General features: G+C 53.7%; 3 protein-coding genes across 3 annotated transcripts; all 3 read left to right on the top strand.

Moving 5' to 3' along the window:
• Positions 1-2,133: 2,133 nt before the first annotated feature.
• On the top strand, positions 2,134-2,895 carry EsH8_VI_000289 (uncharacterized protein; the record flags this gene model as incomplete). Its single annotated transcript, XM_083271542.1, has 1 exon — positions 2,134-2,895. One exon carries the CDS (start codon positions 2,134-2,136, stop codon positions 2,893-2,895), a length of 762 nt encoding a protein of 253 aa, XP_083126716.1.
• A 1,158-nt stretch (positions 2,896-4,053) lies between these two features.
• On the top strand, positions 4,054-5,944 carry EsH8_VI_000288 (ankyrin repeat domain-containing protein; the record flags this gene model as incomplete). The annotated part of the gene is made up of 2 exons (XM_083271541.1): positions 4,054-4,470; positions 4,517-5,944. The coding sequence occupies 2 exons, from the start codon at positions 4,054-4,056 to the stop codon at positions 5,942-5,944; spliced, it is 1,845 nt and encodes a 614-aa protein (XP_083126715.1).
• An 8,573-nt stretch (positions 5,945-14,517) lies between these two features.
• EsH8_VI_000287 (uncharacterized protein) lies at positions 14,518-16,143 on the top strand (the record flags this gene model as incomplete). Its single annotated transcript, XM_083271540.1, has 1 exon — positions 14,518-16,143. The coding sequence occupies one exon, from the start codon at positions 14,518-14,520 to the stop codon at positions 16,141-16,143; it is 1,626 nt and encodes a 541-aa protein (XP_083126714.1).
• Between the last annotated feature and the right edge of the window lie 3,357 nt (positions 16,144-19,500).

Genomic DNA, 19,500 nt, shown 5'->3' with positions numbered 1-19,500 from the left:
GCGTGTCATATCTAACGTGGTTTTGACTATCGGGCCACTGAAGAAGCAGAAGTCAGCGGCACTGTAAGAGCAGAGGGCTTCCAAGACAAACATGGCTCGAAGCCACGTACCGTTTGATCAATGTATTGATTATAGCCATCACAAGCCTTGGTCGTGATGCGCCAGATGTAGCTTCCGCCGTTGTGACAAGTGCATGAATAGTGCCATCTAGCGTTTCTTCGGAAGGGTTGATTGTCAGTATTGAACCAGCAGCGCCTTTACTGACCTAGTGAAGCGTAATCCAAGGAAGCATGTTCCCAATGACGACCTTGGGCAGGCAGGAAACTTACGCGGATAAGGCAAGGAAGGCAACGGCCGTCAATGCGGAGAGTTGAAAGCGCATCTTGAGGGGAAGAAATAACCCTATGGAAACAAGATTGGATTTATACTCAAATGGTCACGGGGTGTAAATTATAACTTGAAGTGGTTTGCGAATTTGAACACCTGTTGGCAATCGTCGGCGAAGGCGCGGCATGTGGTTATATAGTAGGAGACTGCGTAGGCTCATTCATCACCTTTGTGAACTGACTCGATCGTTCTGGTGATAAAATAGATATGAACCAGACAATCTAGAATCAAGAGCCACATGGTAAAGGAGAGTTGATTCTGTGAGCCCGACCGAACGGTTTCTTCCATTGTGTTGGTTGACTCGTAACAGGAGAGGGGCAACATGGTACTGAGATTAAGGCCCGCGGAGGCCGCGTGGATTCCGATCGTCTGAAGCAATTTAATTCTACCTGTAGGTGGAAAAACTGGTTCCGATATTTAGTACTGCTAGATGTTGTTATCTTTACAACGTGATTCTCGTGGGTCATCGTTCATGGTTAACGATACAATGCTCTTCCCAAGGTGAGACCCAACCATGTCGGCATCAAGGGGCACGTGGAGTTTCTATTCACACAAAAGGTCGATCTTATCCGTATTCCAGAGTCCTAGTTTATTGGGGTTGACGTGTTTACGGCCCCTCAGCAGGAAACAACTGACTAGTTGTCAGACCAAAAGTCCGAATCTCTCGGACTTACCCGACACCACAACGGGAGGCGTCAGAAAGATCCACTAATTCTTTCTTTGGTTGAATAACAGTCCCAATGAGACAACAATTCCATTGATTGTCCAACTGAAAATATCTCTGGCTTGCTCGGGCATGCGCGCTCTGTTTTAACTCATGCCCTTCAAAGCATGTCCATTAACAAGTCTGTCAGCAACTTCCAGCAGTGATAAAGCTATGCCGCCATGATTAATTCAGGGTTAAAAGCATAATGTTCATAGACCAGTGATCTCATATTCTACAGTCATTGAATACAAAAAGATCGCTTAGAGCTTAATATATCGCGACTATGTCAACTTGAAATACACAAGGGGCAACTGAGCAGCGTCAAATATTGTTTGGTAATCCATAAAACTAGCTGGTCACTAGACCTTCATAGTAATTTATTCAAGAGCGGTCGTTTCCTCCCCCGCCCTTTTTTGTTTTAGAAAGGGGGGGGGGGGGGGGGGAGGGGGGGGGGGGTTGCAGTAAATCTACTCTCTGTATTAGGCATCTCTATGTAAATCAGGCGCCGGGCCTGCACTCTGGCACACATGCCTCATAATAAAGTGAACGGGTTATTCGAGCTGCGCTCATATAGCGTAGCTTGAGTCATGGACTCGGCTTTGCGGCAACAGGATCATCGTACGTGGTGTGGGGAAACATATGGAGAGGCCTGCTGATGTTATCTTCGAGCTTTCATTGTCATCCACTGTTCGGTCTCGACTGTTTCCGTGTTTGAACGATTGGCACCTTGAGAGGCAACTGGATCCTTGTCATATCGAAATGACTATCTTTGAAATTATGTAGATACCAAGTGGATAAGTAAATCATCAGAACAACCTTGCCATAATGTGATCAGAAACCACGTGTATGTCGTGATGGAGTCCCAAGACAGTAGAAGGCAAGATACCCAAGCGGGCAGGTCAGTTGATGGCGCTCATGAAGAGCATAAATATCAACACTGAATTCTCTTAAAAATCAGCCATCTCAGTCAGTACCATCTCTCAAACTCGCCATTCTTTTTCATTACTATATCAAAGCATTATTTCTTGTCCATCAAAACAATGAGGTTCATCCTTCCTTTCACTTTCTTCGCGCTGGCTGCTGCAGCTCCCACGCCTGAAGCTCCCAAGGGCAGCGCAGAGAGCTTTCTATCTTCTATTTCAGCCTTGGATCTCGCCCATGACGATGTCATTCTTTACGGAATCAACGGCCAGTACAAGGTCATAAAGGAAGCCGAGTTCCAGAACCTCACCTCCGCCGGGGTTCTTTCATACGGCGGAAACGACAAGATCGATGCCCGCGATCTGTCCGAGTCTTCGGTTGCTCTCGAGGCCCGAGACTGTGATGGACGTAACGTCGAATACGAGATCACAAGCACGGCCGACTTCCTCGACTGGGACGTCCAGATCTCGCCCGTCATCGGCGCTCAACAGGCTCCCGTTACTATCGCGGTCGCTCGCGGCTACCAAGTGGCCAACTCAATTACCGTCGGAGAGACTGCCGGCATCTCTGCTGAGGGCATATCCGTCAGTCTTAAGATTGATTATCAGACAACGTGGACTACTTCTGATACGACCACCATCACATACACCGTCCCTACGGGCCAGTACGGCGTCATCGTCAGTCAGCCCTGGACTCACCGCATTTATGGTACTGCTTATAGCTCGTGCGGTACTGGCGGCGGAACCAAGGAAACGTTTATGGCTAGCACCCACACGAGCCAGACCTACGGCAGCATGAACTGGGTTACGGGTGTCTTCCGTCTCTGTGCGAACAAGAGCTACCCCGTGCCTTATTGCAATGGCCAGGGCTCCCATCACTAAGAATAGCTGTAAGCTTGAAAAAAATTACTGCGAATACGCAGCTGCAATTGTCGCAGGTCATCGCGGCAAGGGTAGAACATTTCTTCCGACTACAGCACGAGAGGGTTGGCGATCGGGGTTTACTTGAGGGGCAATAGGTACATATCATGGAAGCTTTCCGCCTGTAAATAGATCATTAGCTTTTAATCCATTAAATTTAGCGGGTTGTTGACTAAAGTTCTGGCCGAAGAGTCTGGTCTGGATGACGCTCCTAGTGAGAATTTAATCAAGCCATATCGCCAGGGTTTACGCGAACCCCTTTCTTTTCTAACCCCAAAGGAGGGTCCCGTGTTTGAACATCTTTTTCTTGGATATGGATAACTAATAGATTTTTTAATGGCGGCAAGGGAACGCTATTTACAGGGGAAGCAAAGTTAGTATGTGCTATGCCTAAGATCGTTCCTGTATGGGTCCCGGTGCTTGAAGCCGATGCACGGACCCACTCCGGGACCGACAACGGAGCACTCCGAACATGAATTCCTCGACCGCAATCCACGCATTCAAGGCAGCCTCTTTCCGGATTGATATGGAGTGAAACTAAGATTCCGGATCTGGGTCCTCCGGCGCACCGCCAATTTCGGCCCCAAAAATGGAATCGGAGCCGGGCCCGAAGTTAACGGAGTTTGACAGTCGGGGGAGGCACAACCACATTGAGGGGATTCTGTAGAGTCTGGTAGCACTCGGAGGTGATACCAGTGATTCTGCACCAACGCATCGCTGCATATAACAAACCTAAAACGCTGCCGGTTCCCTTGGCATATTGCCCTCGGCGAGGTATTCTTTCTTATTCCCATAGTTTGCTCCAACGCGTCGCTCGTCCCTCTCGGACGTGATCAAGCACCATGCAGCCAGGTAGAGAGTGATGGCTGGTCCGGCGCGTTTCCCATTGATGTTTCTTTCGTTCCAAACGCTGCTTTGTCTTCCCGTCTCGTGAAAATATCCTTGCCCCGGTTTTGAATTCGCCGAGTCGTCATCTGTCTCGCACCACCGTCACTCCATTGTAAGTTCGGTTTCGCCTTCTTACTTCGATGTGACCCCCCCGCCCCCTACTCTGGTCGCTAACCTGGCAACCCTGTCAGCTCGTCGTGCCGACTGCCTGACTTTCCTTCCACAGGCAGAATGTCGATCGTAAAGCTCGCGCCCGAGACCTGGCTGCACATCGCTCACCACCTCGAGTCGCGGCCCAGCGTCGCCGCGCTCGCACAAGTCAACCGCAAGCTCAATGGCATCTTTCAGCCCGAGCTGTTCCGTGAGGCGGTGCAGGAGGGTGGCCGGGATCTTATCGTCGCCGCCGCTTCGGCGGGGAACCTCGCGACTCTCAAGCTCGCCCGGTCGTTCAGCGCCGATATAAAGAAGACGTACAGCATCCCCGCGCCGACGTGGGTGTTGGAGCGCTGGGGATGGGGCGACGGTTCAGACGCGGCCCTCCTTTCCAAAGTCTGCTGGGCCACCCCGTTGCACCTCGCCGTGAAGCACGGGCACTACCACGTCGTCCAGTGGCTTCTCCAGCAAAACGTCGACATGGAAATGCCAGGGGTGTATCTATGCGACTGCCTTCCGTTCAACCTCACGAACTCTTCAGACTGGGAGCCTGACTTGTCATTTTACCCCCCCCTGGACCCCGCTTCATCTCGGCATCTGCAATCACCGGGCCTCTGTCGTTCGACTGCTGCTTTCCGCTGGCGCCTCGCAAGACGTCATGGTGCACAGCGCGTCGCCCAAGTTCCCTCGGCCCAGCCCCAGTCAAATAATACTGTATGGGCCGTTGTCTGCGGAAGGGAACGCGGAAAATCAACAAGAACCCCCGTTGTTGGAGATGGATGACATGCCGCCCGTCGCTGCGATCCACACCGCCGTCGCCGCGGGAGCCAAGTCTATCATGACCCATTTAGTGAGAGACCTCGGCGTGGACATTGATACGCGGGAGGGGCGATACGGCGCGACGCCGCTTCACTATGCTATCGCATCGCGGGACGTGTCCGTGATGACTCATGTGCTGAGTCTAGGAGCAAATCCGCGCATAGTTGATATCAATCACACAAATCAAGAGGTGATATGCAAGGACGCCGTCGATTTTGCTCTCTACGCAGATAATAACGATGCCGCTATGCACCTCTTGGAATACGAGGGGTTTGCCTGGTACCACCAGGCCGGGGAGGAGAGCCCGAAAGAAGCTAAGATTAAGGAGATATTCGCGTCATCAAGAGACTTTGACCAGACGCCTGGATGCATAGCAATTATGCCGCTATATCTCCCCCAAATACTTCGTTCCGTCTTGCAGGTTACCCAACAAACTCACAAGCCAGAATACGCGCCTCTGCATCAAGAGCTGAACAACGCCTTCTTATTCGCGTGCCAGGCCCACGCCCGACAACCAGAGGACTTTGACTTCGACTGCTTTACAGTCGAGCACCAGATGTTGGGGCACTTCTTGGATGCCGCAGTTGATCTGTGTGATATCATGTCTCATCGGCCCGACCCGGGGCTCTTTCAATATCCACGGCTGGATCGCCCCGGGCTTCCTGACATTGCCCTCGAGGATGAGCTTTCCGGCCTTGGCCACTCTACTCTGGGTATGCTGGCACTGTATGTCACAGTAGATGCTATGATGTTTGATCATGGACGCCAAACTCTTGCGACGTTGCGCTGGCTGGTAGCACACGGGGCCAGGCCAACTACGGTACCAGGAGGCGATGCGAGGCTGACGCCCCTTTATAACTTGCTGGACCGGCTCAAGCGCCTGGACAGAGATGGGATTTCCGAATCCCAGATCCTTGACTTGGTCGCCATCATCAAGCTCCTCGGCGATAATGGCGCATGGCAACCCCTCGGGGGTGCCAACCATGAAGCTATGAATGTCATGCTTTCGGAGTACTCTGAAGCCGTTTGTTGCATGTCGAGACACTGGCGTAGGCAAACTGCTGAGTTTCGCAAGCAAATCCTCATTGGTTTGCCCCCTGAGGTTTTGGACGCCGTGGACATGGCAATTTTCGCGCCGAAGAACCAGTAACCTTTGATACTAGACGTCTTGACGCTCGTTCACTGGCCGACTGAGCTTCATCAGACTTCGCAGCCTCATGTCGTAGTGAAATGAGCTGTTTCGGAGAGGTCCTTATGTGAGCTGAGTGGGAGCACGACCTGCCAATTGGTCATCATGGCTCGTTTATTGTACGGAAATTATGGTCTCCTTCACTTGTGCTTCTTGGGCGTCGAAGTTAACTTTTACCCCTTTTCTTCTTGGGCTTCTTTTCTTTTGGCGCTTGCAGGTTTTCCACGTTTTGTGAAGCCCCGATCATGTATGAGAGATACTACTTTGTGTTCCGGGGATGACGAGACTGATGTCGAGCGTCTCGTGGCACCACCAGTTTCAAACACTTGTCGGGCCGAGAATATTCGCTAGTGAATGTTGCGTTATCACCGCAGAGACAACCAACGCATGGGGAACATCATCTTCAAAATGACGCCTCTCCAGCGACTTGGTTAAAGAGACATCCTCCGTATGCCCTCACGGGAGCTCCAGGTCAACAAGAGATGTTCTCTTTTGGCCAGGTGACTCCTTGTCGGATTTCACCGCGCCTGGCCACCCCAAGCCTCCTCCCCCAGTTGAACTCCGGCCCCGAGTATCTCAAAAGTATCGCCCCTCCACATGTCATACTGGCCGTGCCCAAAAAGGTCTCGACAGGGGTCTCCTTTCGAAGGAAAAGACCTCAAGACAACGCTTAGCGGGCTATGTGACACTCATGTTCGACGAGAAATTAGGCTCGTCCATCATGCCCGAGCAAAGCTGACGCCCGCTCAACAACGTGTTAGCCTGGGTTCCTGTGCGTGATGGAAGGCGAGCCCAACGTGGCCCCTCGGACATGAAGATCCCCCCCGGTCGGCGCGAAGTCCTCTCCTTGCATCGGTCCATCAATAGCCCAGGCCCGACCTCCCCTGCTCATTTCATTTCCACCGACCGCACCGCCGCCCTCCAGCCTCGCAAGATTACTGTCTCTCTGTCGAAACACGCGATCGTTGATTGGTGAACCCCGGCTCTCGATGGCCTGTCCCCGGCTCAGGATCGCCAATCTACACGAAGAGAAACGATTGGTTTTTTTGCCATCCACCTCGTGGAGATGAAGACCAAACAAGCACATGGCTCTTAACGTTTCTCGGCATTGCTTCGATCCCATGGGTACCGCAACCCTGTCCCACGAGGAGACGTGGACAAGGGAGTTCTTCCTACTCTGGGTTCTATTGTGTACTGCGATACATCTACGAGGCGATCCATCCATGAGGCCTGCCCGGGCTAACTTGATAAACACATGGGAACCAATAATGGGTCCTACGATCCTTGTCACCTTCGGGCATCGAGATCGCATTTACTAGCATACGCAGCGCTCTACATCGACCATGGTTGGTCAAACAAGCCAGGCATCGGCTTCCGGTATACCCCACCCGGGGACGATGGCGGAGCAAATGGTTGGTTTGGTTCAGGGAGTGTGGCCGTCTCGGCCGTGCGCCTTTGGGGACCAAGCTGCAGGGTCCGGCCATCACTCGCCGGGCTCAACTTCAAACTCATGGCGGTAGCATCAGATCTGGTGGGCCGCGATCCGGAAGCAAGAGAAAAACCACGCCGAGCGCCCGTCACGACGCTACCATCTGCAACAGCGTGCGTGCCTGCCTGCATCTGGCCGGGCCACGTTCGAACCGCACCGCGTTGCGCTTCCGGAAGCTGCGCGAACTACCGGTATGCACCTGGCGCAGGCCATGCAGCGGGAACGGCCCCCCGGTCAATCCGTTGATATTGTATGTAGGTAGTCCATTCCATGTTTGGGACCCCCCCTCGAACTACTACGCAAGAGCTTCCTGCACCCCTTACATCGCCGGCTCTGCGTGGTGCCAGAGCCGGCGACGGGCAATACGTCGTCGCCAAATACCAAAAGATGGGGAGCCATGACTCGCAGCCCCAAGGCAATACCAAGGATCTATTTTGCTTTTTTCGGGGGGTCTTCTACTGCTAATAACCTTAGCAGAAACACGTTTGATGTCTCTCCTTTTCTGGAGCCTTGGGCTTGGCCAACCGATGAGTGCGGGTGGCTTTCAGGCCTGGTTCCGGTCGGTCGACCACTGCAGGATGATTCAGATGGCTGAATAACTGCATTCCACCCACACCATGTACGTCACAGGAAACTCCCCAACTCACTGAAAACGTGCTGTTGGATTTTGATTGGTGGTGAGCGTACGGATATGTGTACGACTCTTTGGACTCGAGTTCCTCACGGCTGGTGTGGTTGTTTGGATGACAAAAGACGGCAAGCACGGCTAGCGGCATCTGAAATTGGACGAGGGTCTAACCAGACATGGGCAAATTTGCACGGCTAAAAGGCCGGGTGAGCGAAGGGCTGGAACCTGGCTTGCTCCTCTTTCGTGAGACGGGGCCATCTCTATGTGCGGAACACAGTACGACGACTTGGAGTCACAGCCGCCCGCAAGGGCCCGGAACCTCGAACGACGAAACCATGGCAGCTTGTGGGACGCCCTAAAGGCCAGATAGGCTAAGATACTTGCAGTATCTACGGTAAGAAGTTTGAGGGAGGGGCATATCTTGTCAATGTATCAAATGAACCGGTAGACCAGTAGTTGGGTTGACAATGTTGACGCCTCTAACGTCGTCGTAGGATGTAAAGAAATGTCGGCGCGCCGGTGCTATTGAGTTCGTGCTAGGAGTGGAAAAGATGGTTAGCTTCAATTCAGCGGGGATCTGGACTGCCTCTGCTTCTCCTGGTACTAAAGAAAAAAATCACTTTATATTTCTTTAAGTTTCTATCCGCTTTGATCTCATCAAGAAGAAACTCTCGACCTCATTTAGCGTGTGTGAGTCTGTCGGTTTAACTACTTCGGAAACAAATCCGTCATGGGCATGGGACCTTAGCCCAGCTAATCGCCAACCCTAATTAACTATAAAGCGAATGAGACCTAACGTGTTGCGCATTATGTTCATTGTGGCTGGCCGGTAAGATTGTTGCTTTGGTGGCGAGATAGCCGAATCGTTGGACCGCCTCAATCGAGTTCGGCGTCACTAGTTAGACTTGAACACGATAAGCACTTGAATATCCTCCCACTCATCTTTCTGGGATGGATCGCAGCCTGCATCTCTAGTATAAAGCTGGTTGAAATTCATAACTCATTTTGAGGCTTTTTTCAAGCTAGGCGGGGGATAAATTTGTCCTTTTTCTTTTTTCTTTTTCTTTCCCTTTCCAGTTACCTCACGCAGCTCCCATCATGTAGGTCTCAGGACTAGTGGCGCCAGAAGAACCGAGAGAGCGTGCAAGGTTCGGTAACGCCTGGAAGTCGACTATCCAAGTGTCCTTGCGTGTCATCTTAAACGGTACAAGGAGCAGGAATCATGGACAGAGAGAACACGTGGAGGTTGCACTGCTTTGACTGCCAACAGAAGATCCAAACATTAGCACCAACACCCATGGAGAGGGCTTCAAACTGGTCGATCAGATGCGTCCGAAGGATGCGTCTGAAGGAAAGGAGAGTTGGCCAGGTTCTCGGAAAGAGGCCATATGTAAGGGTTGGAAAAGGAAGCAACTGAGACTATGGCGCAACCTCGCTCGCTTGACGACGGTGATTTGGCCACCAAGCTTCGCTTCAGAGGCCTGAGCACGTCACGACATCAGCCATGACCAATCATAAGCTCTCCGGCGTCATCCCGGTGCGAAAGACACTAGTTGAACGGGGTCCAGCTTCTCTTATGCGGAGCCATTTGAGCGGGCTACAACTTGCATGCATCCGGAAGTAGAGATGCGGCGTCCGGGCTCTTGTCTCAGTCGTCAGCCGTCAGCCGTCAGCTTTGGCCAATTCGTACCCGACAGGTTTGGTCTGCAAACGAAAGGACGCCGAAAACGGTCGAATCGCTGATGACGGTTCATTTCAAACTTCGTCTGGTGGTAAAACGAAGTCAAAGGTCGGAAAAAAACGATGGGGAGGAAAAAATCTGCCCACCTCGTGGGCGACGATGTAACCACTTTGCACGTACCGCTAGTATTCATTGAATTGGTAGGGATGCCCGTATGCTTGCAATGCGCACTGACTTGAGATTCGAAAGCGGTTGTGGGGGGAGTTTGAGGAATTTTAGACACCGAGAAGATCCGTTCGGTCTCGTGAGAAGATTGCACCGTGAGAGCAATATGGCAACCATGTCCAGAGGGAGGTTGCAATAGGCACTGGCAAGCAAGCGAGCAGCAACTAGATGGTGGAGAGGTTTTTCTGCTTAGAAGAGTATTCATACGCCAGCAATATGCAGCAGCATCCTTGACGGCCAACAAGAGATATATTTTCAGACTGCTGTGGTTCTCACGTTTTGCAGGTCAATTGCTGTTGCAAGTCTTGTTCTATATTCTCGTTATCACCGGACCGACCCCCTTGCGCAAGAGAGCGGACGAGCTGGCTTGTCCCTTGCGTCCCACCATCACCCCTTGACCCGCACTTGCTACCTAGCGGCAGGGAAATGGAGATGACTTCTTTGCAGTTCGTGGTGAGGCTTGATACGGGTCGCCCTGGTAGCGGGATGGTGGTTTATTGCTGTCAAATGGACCTCGGAATCCAAGAGGCGAAGGACGTGCTGTCACAAGAAAGGAGCCGCTGGGGGTCCGAGTTCCGATGACCAAATAAAACCCATGTGAAGCACGGGCCGTGAGCTAGAGCAAGAGAGGTTCGTTGAAACTTGACAGCGATGTAGCTCTTGGTTGGGCCATGGAGCCTGGACCCTGAGTGCGGGACGTTTTGCGGCCTTAAGCGTCATCTCGTCAGAATGGTCAAGCACTTGGTAACTGGGCTTTGGACCAAAAGTAAACCTCATGGCTGCTTTCAGCAATGAAGCTGCCTCCGGTTTAGGCAGGAAAAGCTAGGGGAATATTGGCAGGGCGGCAAGGGCCCGAGGGTCCCATTCTTGTGACCCAATCGGAGAAACGCAACGCCTAGAGCGTAAATTACGTGTATGCACAAATGGTGCTTCCTACCGAAGTTAAGGTAGCATCGTGGTGGAGTTCTTTGCTGGGGCACATTGGCGTTCGTGAGAACAGGAACCCAGAGCCTTGGTCACAATACTTTGATGGTCGACAAAGGGAGAGGGGAGAGAGAGGGCCACAAAGTCGGCTTGTCTGTGCCGTAGATTCGAGGTGAGACGGTCCGACTAAAAAATGGACATGCGTGGTTGGAATGAAGCCTGCCCTGGTTGATGCAGCTCTTTTCGGCAGCGCAGTTAGTGGACGGCTGCGATAAGTTGAATAAAAAAACGATCGTCTGGTTTTTGACAAGTTTTGCATGTTCGCATTGGCGGCGGCGATCTCTCCTGTGACGCTCCCAGGACGGCAACGTGCGCTGCCAACGCTCGGTCAAGGTAGCATTTGTGCTGTGTGTAGGGATTCCTGTCAGTGCGCGTTGACACCAAGGCGAGTCATATCAATTCGGTTGGGTCAACTGGCATAGACAGGATGTCAACATGGATGACCAAGACGGCCAACGTTGAAAACGACGCTCGAGCCTGATTGCATGCAAGCGAGGAGTGCTTTGGTGGTACTGTCAATAATTGGCGGCGTTTAAGTCAAAGCTTCATCGTCGGGAGCCAGGGTAACGAGGTCGATCAACAAGTCATCGTGTCGAATTGGGAACTGACCCGAGTTAGCCGAACCGTGCCTGATTCCGGCGAGGGGCAGACCGGGGCACTCATCTCACGTCAACGGAGATGGATGGGTGTTGTGTTGCGCGTCAATGGATGGCAAAAAAATTCCGCTCTTGGGCATGACTGAGCTTGCGAAGAGTTGTATTCCTGTCATGCGATAAGAAGCCTCGCCTCTCAGTGTATTCGGTGCGGTGATCACGTCTCGACGATGTGGCCTCTGGACAGGCGCTCGTTCCAATGCTGGTTGCGACGAGAAACACAGGCGGCGACAATGATTGATAAACGCAAGTATTAGATGGCAGGAGTGGCGGGTGGATGACATCCCCACCACTACTGACAGGTGACAGGCAAACAAGCTTGACAGGGAGGGGCACTTGGATGGTGACGGACTCCATAAGGTACAGTACGGAGTACAATGGTAGGATTCGCATCCGTATCAAGGTTGAGCAGGATTGGTCAGCGCGGTTGGGAGCGCTCGGGGCTCGAGAAGTCAAGGGGAGGGGGGAGTGCCGTGTCCGGGTTACTGACAGAGAAGAGGGACAACGACTTGGGAATATCGATCATATTCGGCCGGCAGTGGAAGAAGAAATGAAACGAAACATTGTGATCGAAAAGGGTCAGCGAGACCAGGCATGAGGCGCGGCGGAAGGAAGCCGGCAGGACCAAGGATGCCTCGGGCAAAAAATGACCAACCTGTCAGAAAATGACGGGAGGAAAAAATCAACATGGTGGAAGAAGAAAAAAAAGGTTGTTCGCTTGCAGATGGACCCTTGCTCGCGTGTCACTTGCGCCCTCCTTCATCTTGATGCTTTTTCTTTTCTTTCTTTTTCGTTTTTGCCCACCTCCCACCTCCTGCTGCGGCTTGTGCTCTTTTTGCCCTGCTCAAGGACAGTGAATTGGTGGTTGTTGGTAATTGCGTGTTGCAGACGGACGAAGATCAGGAGCAGTGGCAGTAGCAGGAGCAGCAGGAGCAGGGCTTGCTTGTGTCGTCTTGTGTCGCCTTGCTCCCCCTCCTACCTTCCTTGGGCATCGACAATCAATCAATTGCTTCCGCAATCGTCTTGTGCCGTTGCTCTTGCCCTTTCTGGTGTTCCTGCCCCTGCTCTTTCTCTTGCTCTTGCTCTTGCTCCTTACCGTCCAGAATCGCTTCGTCGCTCCTGCCCCCCCTCGAGAAACATGCCCACTCCTAACGTCCGAGAACCCTGCACAATCCCTGTTCAGCCATGAGAGAGCCCCCCCATGTCGCCCTCTTGCTGTGCCCACCCACATCCACTGAAAGAGTCTGCCCGGCTCCATCCAGCACTCACAGGTGCCCCACCCCACTCTCCCGCCTCCAGTTGCCTCTCCACCCTCCTCTACCTCTCCCGCCCGCCGGACTAACCCCCCGGGTCTGCACCTTCCCAGGGATGAAGACGCATGTGGCACCGGGTCCAGGTGGGGCTCTGGTACGTACCTCAGAGCTCCATCCATTAGTCTCGCCCTTTCCCGCGCTACGTACCTTGCCTTAGCTTGCGGCGTCCTCTGCACGTACGAATGCACCACTTCGATACGCTCTCCTCCTCACCTTCTGCCCATTCCCACTCCTGCTCCCACGGCTTCCACTCCCACTCCCACGCCCGCTAGAACCTCTCGAGTGTCCCATCCCGGCAGAGACACCTCGACAGAGTCAGAGACACACCAAGACATCAGCCACATCTCCCGCGCCGTCCTCGCTGCACCTCGACATGGACATGGACCTGGATCTGGCCCTCGACCCTCACCCTCTGACCTAGCGCGCTACTTCTCCTTCTCCTTCTGCTTCTGCGTCTGCTTCTGAGCACCAGACCCTTGGAAGTACCGCGGCATTCGTTGCTTGCCTGTCTCCACGTTTCAATACGCCTTGACCATCTTAAAGCCTTCACGTCTCCCAGTCAGTCTCTTGGGGGCTGCTGTCACTTCTCCGGCTTCGTGCTGATCTTCGGTCGGGTCCTATCTCTAATTCGCTACATCCAGATACCTTAATTCTCGGCTCGGCCCCTTCTCCTTCACCTTCAGCTTGATCTTGTTCATATCTGTCTGACACCACCCCAAAGACACGCCTCTTCTTCCCACTCTCCTCCTTTCTTATTTCCATCTCGTGTCTCGCCTGCCTCCCACTCTTACATCACCTTTCCCCCATACTACACCCAGACACCCACACTCGGTCGACAGTGGCCTAGAAGCCAAAGGGCGCTCGCCATATATATTGTGGCCCATCTCACCTTGACTACTTGTCTCACCAACTTGTCGTACAACCACTCACACAAGCACGACTTCCGTCCACTCACCTCGCCTATCTCTCAATCAGGGTTCTCTGTGCGGCCATTCCTCTCGGTCATCACCCTCGGACGCGCTCAACCGACGTCGTCCAGAAAAGGGTCCTGGCCCCGCCTGCCTAGCGCCTGACAACTTCGCCTTATTATCCGCCTGCTCTTGCGTCACATTCGAGGTTTCTGGGTTCACTCAGCTGGTTCCCCGAGTCTCGATTCACTTCAACTGCTCGCCCGACCTTTCCTGCTCGACTCGAAAATCGCCCCTTCCCGGGTGCTCCTGCCTTCCACCTCAGACCGGGTTCCTGTCTCACTGTGACCTCATATTAGCCAGCGCCCCAACTTTCCGGCTGCGGCCTCGAACTCGCCCCTTCCATCGAACTCCGCCTCCTACAGAACTTACCTCTGACGAAGTACTTATTATTTCTCTCTTCACTTCGCCCCACCATCCGTCAACAGGATATTTTGTCTTTGACATATAACCACTTCTCCCGACTGGTATGTCCGCCCTGCGCTCACCCCGAATTCTTCACCATTCAACCTATATCTCAACATGAGAAGCTTACCTGTCTTCTAATACTTCAGATCAACACTCAAAGTAGCCAGCAATCGGCCATTTTCACCATGCCCGCCAACTTTGACCGCCTGGAGAAGCTCTTCTCCAGGAGGAAGGATCTCTCGATTGACACGAGCCCGTCAATCTTAGAGTCAGCAGGACCCAGGACCGCCAGTGTGGACAGCAGCTTCCCCCAGCCGTCTTTTATCCGCCCACGTGTCTCTCGGATGAAGGCCAGAGAAGAACGCATAGTGGCCTCCCAGAACGAGAGACGCGCCCAAAGCCTTACCGAGGCACAGTCCAAGCGCGTCTCAATACACTTCGCCCACTTGCGCAGTGCTAGCACTGCGACCATCACTCTTCCAACCCGCTCCATGTCGCTCAGTCACAGGCGAGATAGCCAGCAGGTGACAAGTCTGGGCGGTTTTGATTTCCCGTTGCCTCCCACATCCCCCACGCCGGCTTCGCCCTTGAGCGCTATGTCGTCGCCGAAAACTCTACCCGGGGCGCGTAAACTTTCCTCTGAGCACCGCCACAGCTCCATCATCCCACACCCACGAGCTGACACCCCACCCGCCTCCGACCACGAGGACGACTCGAGCATAAAGGGCTCTCAGAGTGGCCGCCCCTCCTCTTCCCTGAGCAGCGATTTGCCGACACCTGCTGCATCCCCAGAAATGAAGGCTGTTCATGACGCGCGGTCCAGGGATTCCGCGGACATGAACTTTGCCAAGAGGAAAGCGGCCGCTGCAGCAACGAGGCGCCGCAGAGAGGAGAAGGCGGCGGCTTTGCGTCGTCCCCAGGGTCAATCAAGACCTCATAAGTCCATCACCTCTTCAAGTCAGATTCTTAGAGGTGGAGATGTTACGGATTTCTTTACCCTCTGCGATGATGACATCCTTGAGGAACCAGAGCCGGAAGATATTCTAGGGGATCCAGTAACGCCCGCACCGATGCGTCTTCCTCCGTCCCCGCCGACTCCATCTTCCTCTTTCTCATCTGCCGGCTCCAAGCGAAGGGGCTCGTCAATCTTCGCGGACAATGTCGCGAAGGAGGGAGCAATTCAAGTCGCTCAAATTGCCGCCAAGCACAATTTCGACCTTGTTTATATCGTCAACTTGTGGCCCGATGGAGGGCCTGAGTCCTTGTCGCCGACTTTCCGCTCCTCCATGGACTTTTCATCCAGGCCAGTTGGTGTAAGAAACTCACTGCTGGGGCCCATGGACGGACCAACCGTGGAGACGGCTCCCGGTATGACTGGTCGCCTCCTCGCCGCGTATGGTCTATTCAATCTTAGCAGCCCCTTCCGCATTTCGGCAACAGTTCAGTCCAAGATCTTGAAGCAGGAGGGCTGGATGGAATACCGCAGCAACGATGCGCAGGTTGGCGAATTTGCGCGGGGGTACGGCCATGCGTTCCACACGGGCGTGGGCCGCAGGGGTTCTGCGGCGACAAGTCCTCGCAACTCGAGCGCCCAGGACATGTCCCAGAACGACCGGGGCATCGTCTTCGCCGCTTACCGGTATCCCGGCAAGAATTCCCAGAACAACGGATGCACCAAAGCAGAGCTCGAGGCTCTGCGCGTCGACGCTGAAGGGCTTGTCGACTACCTCGTAGCTATCCACAAGGCGCGGCGTCTACGGGATCCCATGACGCTACAGACGCTCGTCGACGAGGACGCCACGCCTTCATAATCGAGAGCTGGACACTCGGAAAACACGCAGGAACGACCGTTTCCAATTTATGACAAGACGCGGCCCACCGAAACGGACAGCAAACGATGATGACTCTTCTTTCCCTTGGACCTTTTCTTCGGCTGGATTTACACACTACTACTGCGGCTTCCTTTTCTTCGATATGATACCACATGGAGAGCGTCGTCTTTTGTTAACGGCATCAACTTCGTCATTTAGCTTTAGAGTAAAGTTATTCACCATTCAGACGACCCAGGTGCCTGCAATTGACACCAATTTCTGGACTTTACATTGCGAGAGGGAGATTGACAGGCAGTCATGATACGAGGCGTATTTCGCTTCGGCGTCGAGGATGGATCTTTGACTGGTGATCCACTTGAGTTTTACGTAGCAACCGGATCCGTCCATAGTTCATAATGGAACTTAGATCTCTTGATACCTCAACCCGTTCTTTCCAACCAGGCCAATAACCGCGCTTGTTCTGTAGTTCATGACGACTGCATTGAAACCCCCAGCACAGGTATTCGTAATTTTCGGCTTTACCGGCCCAGCTAGCATCACAATCCGAACTTTTGCTCTCGAACCTTTTTATGCCTTGAAGGCAGCCATTGGCAGCTAAACCTAGGCAAGAACAGATGATGACGAACTGGGTAAGCTAGAGGCTGAGCCCGTCGGCGTGGCGCATAACATGGGAGGCCCGGTCGAGCCACGGATGTGTCCTCAGCAGCGCCTGGACGGAAAGCTTGGCACCTGTCGATCCATCTGGCGGGCGACGGTTTCTTGCGCCGGGGAATCCCTGTTGAAACCTCCCGCGACGCTGGTCGGGTGGGGGTGGAGAGGATCCGGGTGTCCCTCCTGGGGGCGGGTTTTTTTTCTTTCATTATTACTTTTTCTCTCTTACTTACTACATAGTATGTACTCGCCCAGAGGTAATGTATCCATATTCCATGTGGCGAGAGGGGCGATGCAGTGGTTAGTGAGTGGTTTACGGGCGCTGGGCCATGTTACGGACGTATTACCGTACATGCCTGGTCCTGGTGTCACCTTGGAGCCGTTTGGGACCGGGCTTAGCAGTGGAGGAGGAAAGCATCCGGGTGGTGGGAGAGCACTGCCTCGGGTGCGTGCTTGGTAAGGCAAGTCGGTGTAAGTGGGGGAGCAGTTTCTATCTTCATTTTTTATTTTTATTTTAGCATCTTGATGTTACCTAGTATCCTGTTTGCCATTGGACCATAAAGTTCCTTTTTTCCTGCCTTTTCCTTGGTTCGATGCAACAGCGGCAGGACGGCACGGCAAGCGGGATGTTGTCCGGTGCGGCGCCTCTTTGTATTTTATCTTACGGGCCCTCTTCTTTTGTGGGCGACCTGGGCTGGGCTGCGTCTGTCTTGATTAGTCTCAGAGGGCAAAGGCAACTAGGCTAGACTCTGTGCGTATGCGGGCTTGGCAAACGCAGGAGGGGGGTGCTGCAACTTCATTTCTGTGCCTTGCATTATGTGCGTAAGGTAGAGGTATGAAAAGGGGGGGAGGGGAGGGGCGATGCCCGGGACGTTGGCGACCTGGAGGCTGGCCTAATGCAGGCCGACATGAACGACCAGGACGAGGGCAATATGAACGATGCGGTTGATGGATGGGCCGCCGGGGGGCGATGGCGCGGGACTGATGAGGCGGTTCGAATGCCGGCGTCTTTTCTTTTTTTTTTTCCTTTCTTTTGTCTCCAGACAGGACGTTATGGCGCCGGTGGGGTTGCGTTCGTCTCCCTCTCTCTCCCTCTCTCTCTCCTATGCCCCCTTTGCAGGCTCCTGATGCACGTTTTGATGTTAGAGGAGGACGCAGACGGGGACGAGGACGACGAGGCGGGCCCGGCTGTGTTCTTGACAGTTCCCTAGCGGCCCCGGGAGGCTCGGACTCGCGCAGATCGAGTTTCGAGGGCATCGTGCTTTGGTGGTGGACGCGGATGTCCCTTCCCGGCGTCACTAGCGCGGCTACGCTGGGAGCCAAACAAGTCCCGTTATTCCCGCATTCAGCAAGCACTGGTGATTGTACTCGGACTCGAGGTTTGATTGGGGGAGGGGGCAGAAGCGGGAGGGCGAATGGTGGTCGTCTAACCGTCTAGTCCCAGGAGAAAAAGGGGCATTTCTTTTTTGTTTTTCCACCTGCAGACTAAGGAGGGGAAGGTTTTCAACGGGCGTGAAAGATTTGTTGGCGGCATCAGCAAAACGTCGGGACAAAGCATGCTCTTTTCATTGGCCGGCGGGTGCACAAGAGGACGCTCTCCCGCTCAATGGTGCGTCGTCCCCGCCCCCCCTCGCGGCTCCGACTAAAGTGTGGTTCTGCCTCCCCTTGGAGCGCGCGTAATCGTCCGTCGGCGCCGGTGGCGTTTGGTTTGGAAAGATTTCCCGCACGCGGACGGACACGGCCTTGTCTTGCTTTAAGGGGGAGAGGGGGGGCCTAGGGGAAATGCCGCCAGGGCTTCCGGGGCAACGCTAAGCCTTCAGAGCGTCAACGACTGGCTGCGAGACCAGATCGAGACCGGAAATCAATCTGCTGTGGAAGGGGGTAGTGAGATGTCGTGGCGTTTCGGGGCGGGCTTGGTGATCCCCTACCGGTAGATACGGAGTTGGCATATGTTGAGGAACAGGCTTCCAGGGGCCGATGCAGGAGGATGGGGATGCCAGGCACGATCTCGAACTTCGGGATCAACAGCCACGAGTACCATGTTGCCGACGGGGTCGACCATGAGGGGGTTAGCAGAAACTAGCTGGGAGCCAGCGGTATGTCTTTGGATGGAGACGATCCTCCTTTTCCATGGCCAAGTTAGTGCTGAGGGGAATGCCCACGCTAATCTGTTTGGTCAGGCTGTCCCGAGTCGCCCCAAGTTGGCAACGCAATCGATCGACGAAAGGCAATAGATTACACGTGGGCGGTGGTGTCCCAGGGGCGAGACATCTGGCCAAGCTTCACACCTCTGCAGGCTCACTCCATATCCCACATGGCAGACACCCTCGTATATCTTTCCCGCTCGGTCTTTCCTGCCTTCTTTGCGTGTACTATTCTTCTAGTGGCCACGGCAACGCTTGGCAACCTTCCATATCTCTGTCTCTTTGTCCACCAGTGTGGTCCTGTGCTTGACTCTCCCAAAATATGGATGTAAGTATAGAAGAGTTCCTCAACGTCTTCGCAAGGCTGTTCAGTATTTGCGGGGTTCCCAAGCTTCCAGACTGAAGCATTTTTCTAACTATTTCTTCCGTCCATGGTCATATGACATGCATGGAAAGGACGCAGGGACATTCGAGGGGTGGGCAAAAGATGGCCATGCTGAGCTGCAAAGATTGGGCATAATTCTATAAAAATACCAGAATG

Source organism: Colletotrichum jinshuiense, chromosome 6 (genome assembly GCF_051148585.1).
Source record: "Colletotrichum jinshuiense chromosome 6, complete sequence".
Classification (NCBI taxonomy): domain Eukaryota; kingdom Fungi; phylum Ascomycota; class Sordariomycetes; order Glomerellales; family Glomerellaceae; genus Colletotrichum; species Colletotrichum jinshuiense.
Note: the sequence above shows the minus strand (reverse complement) of the source record. Positions and strands in the feature narration are given on the sequence as shown.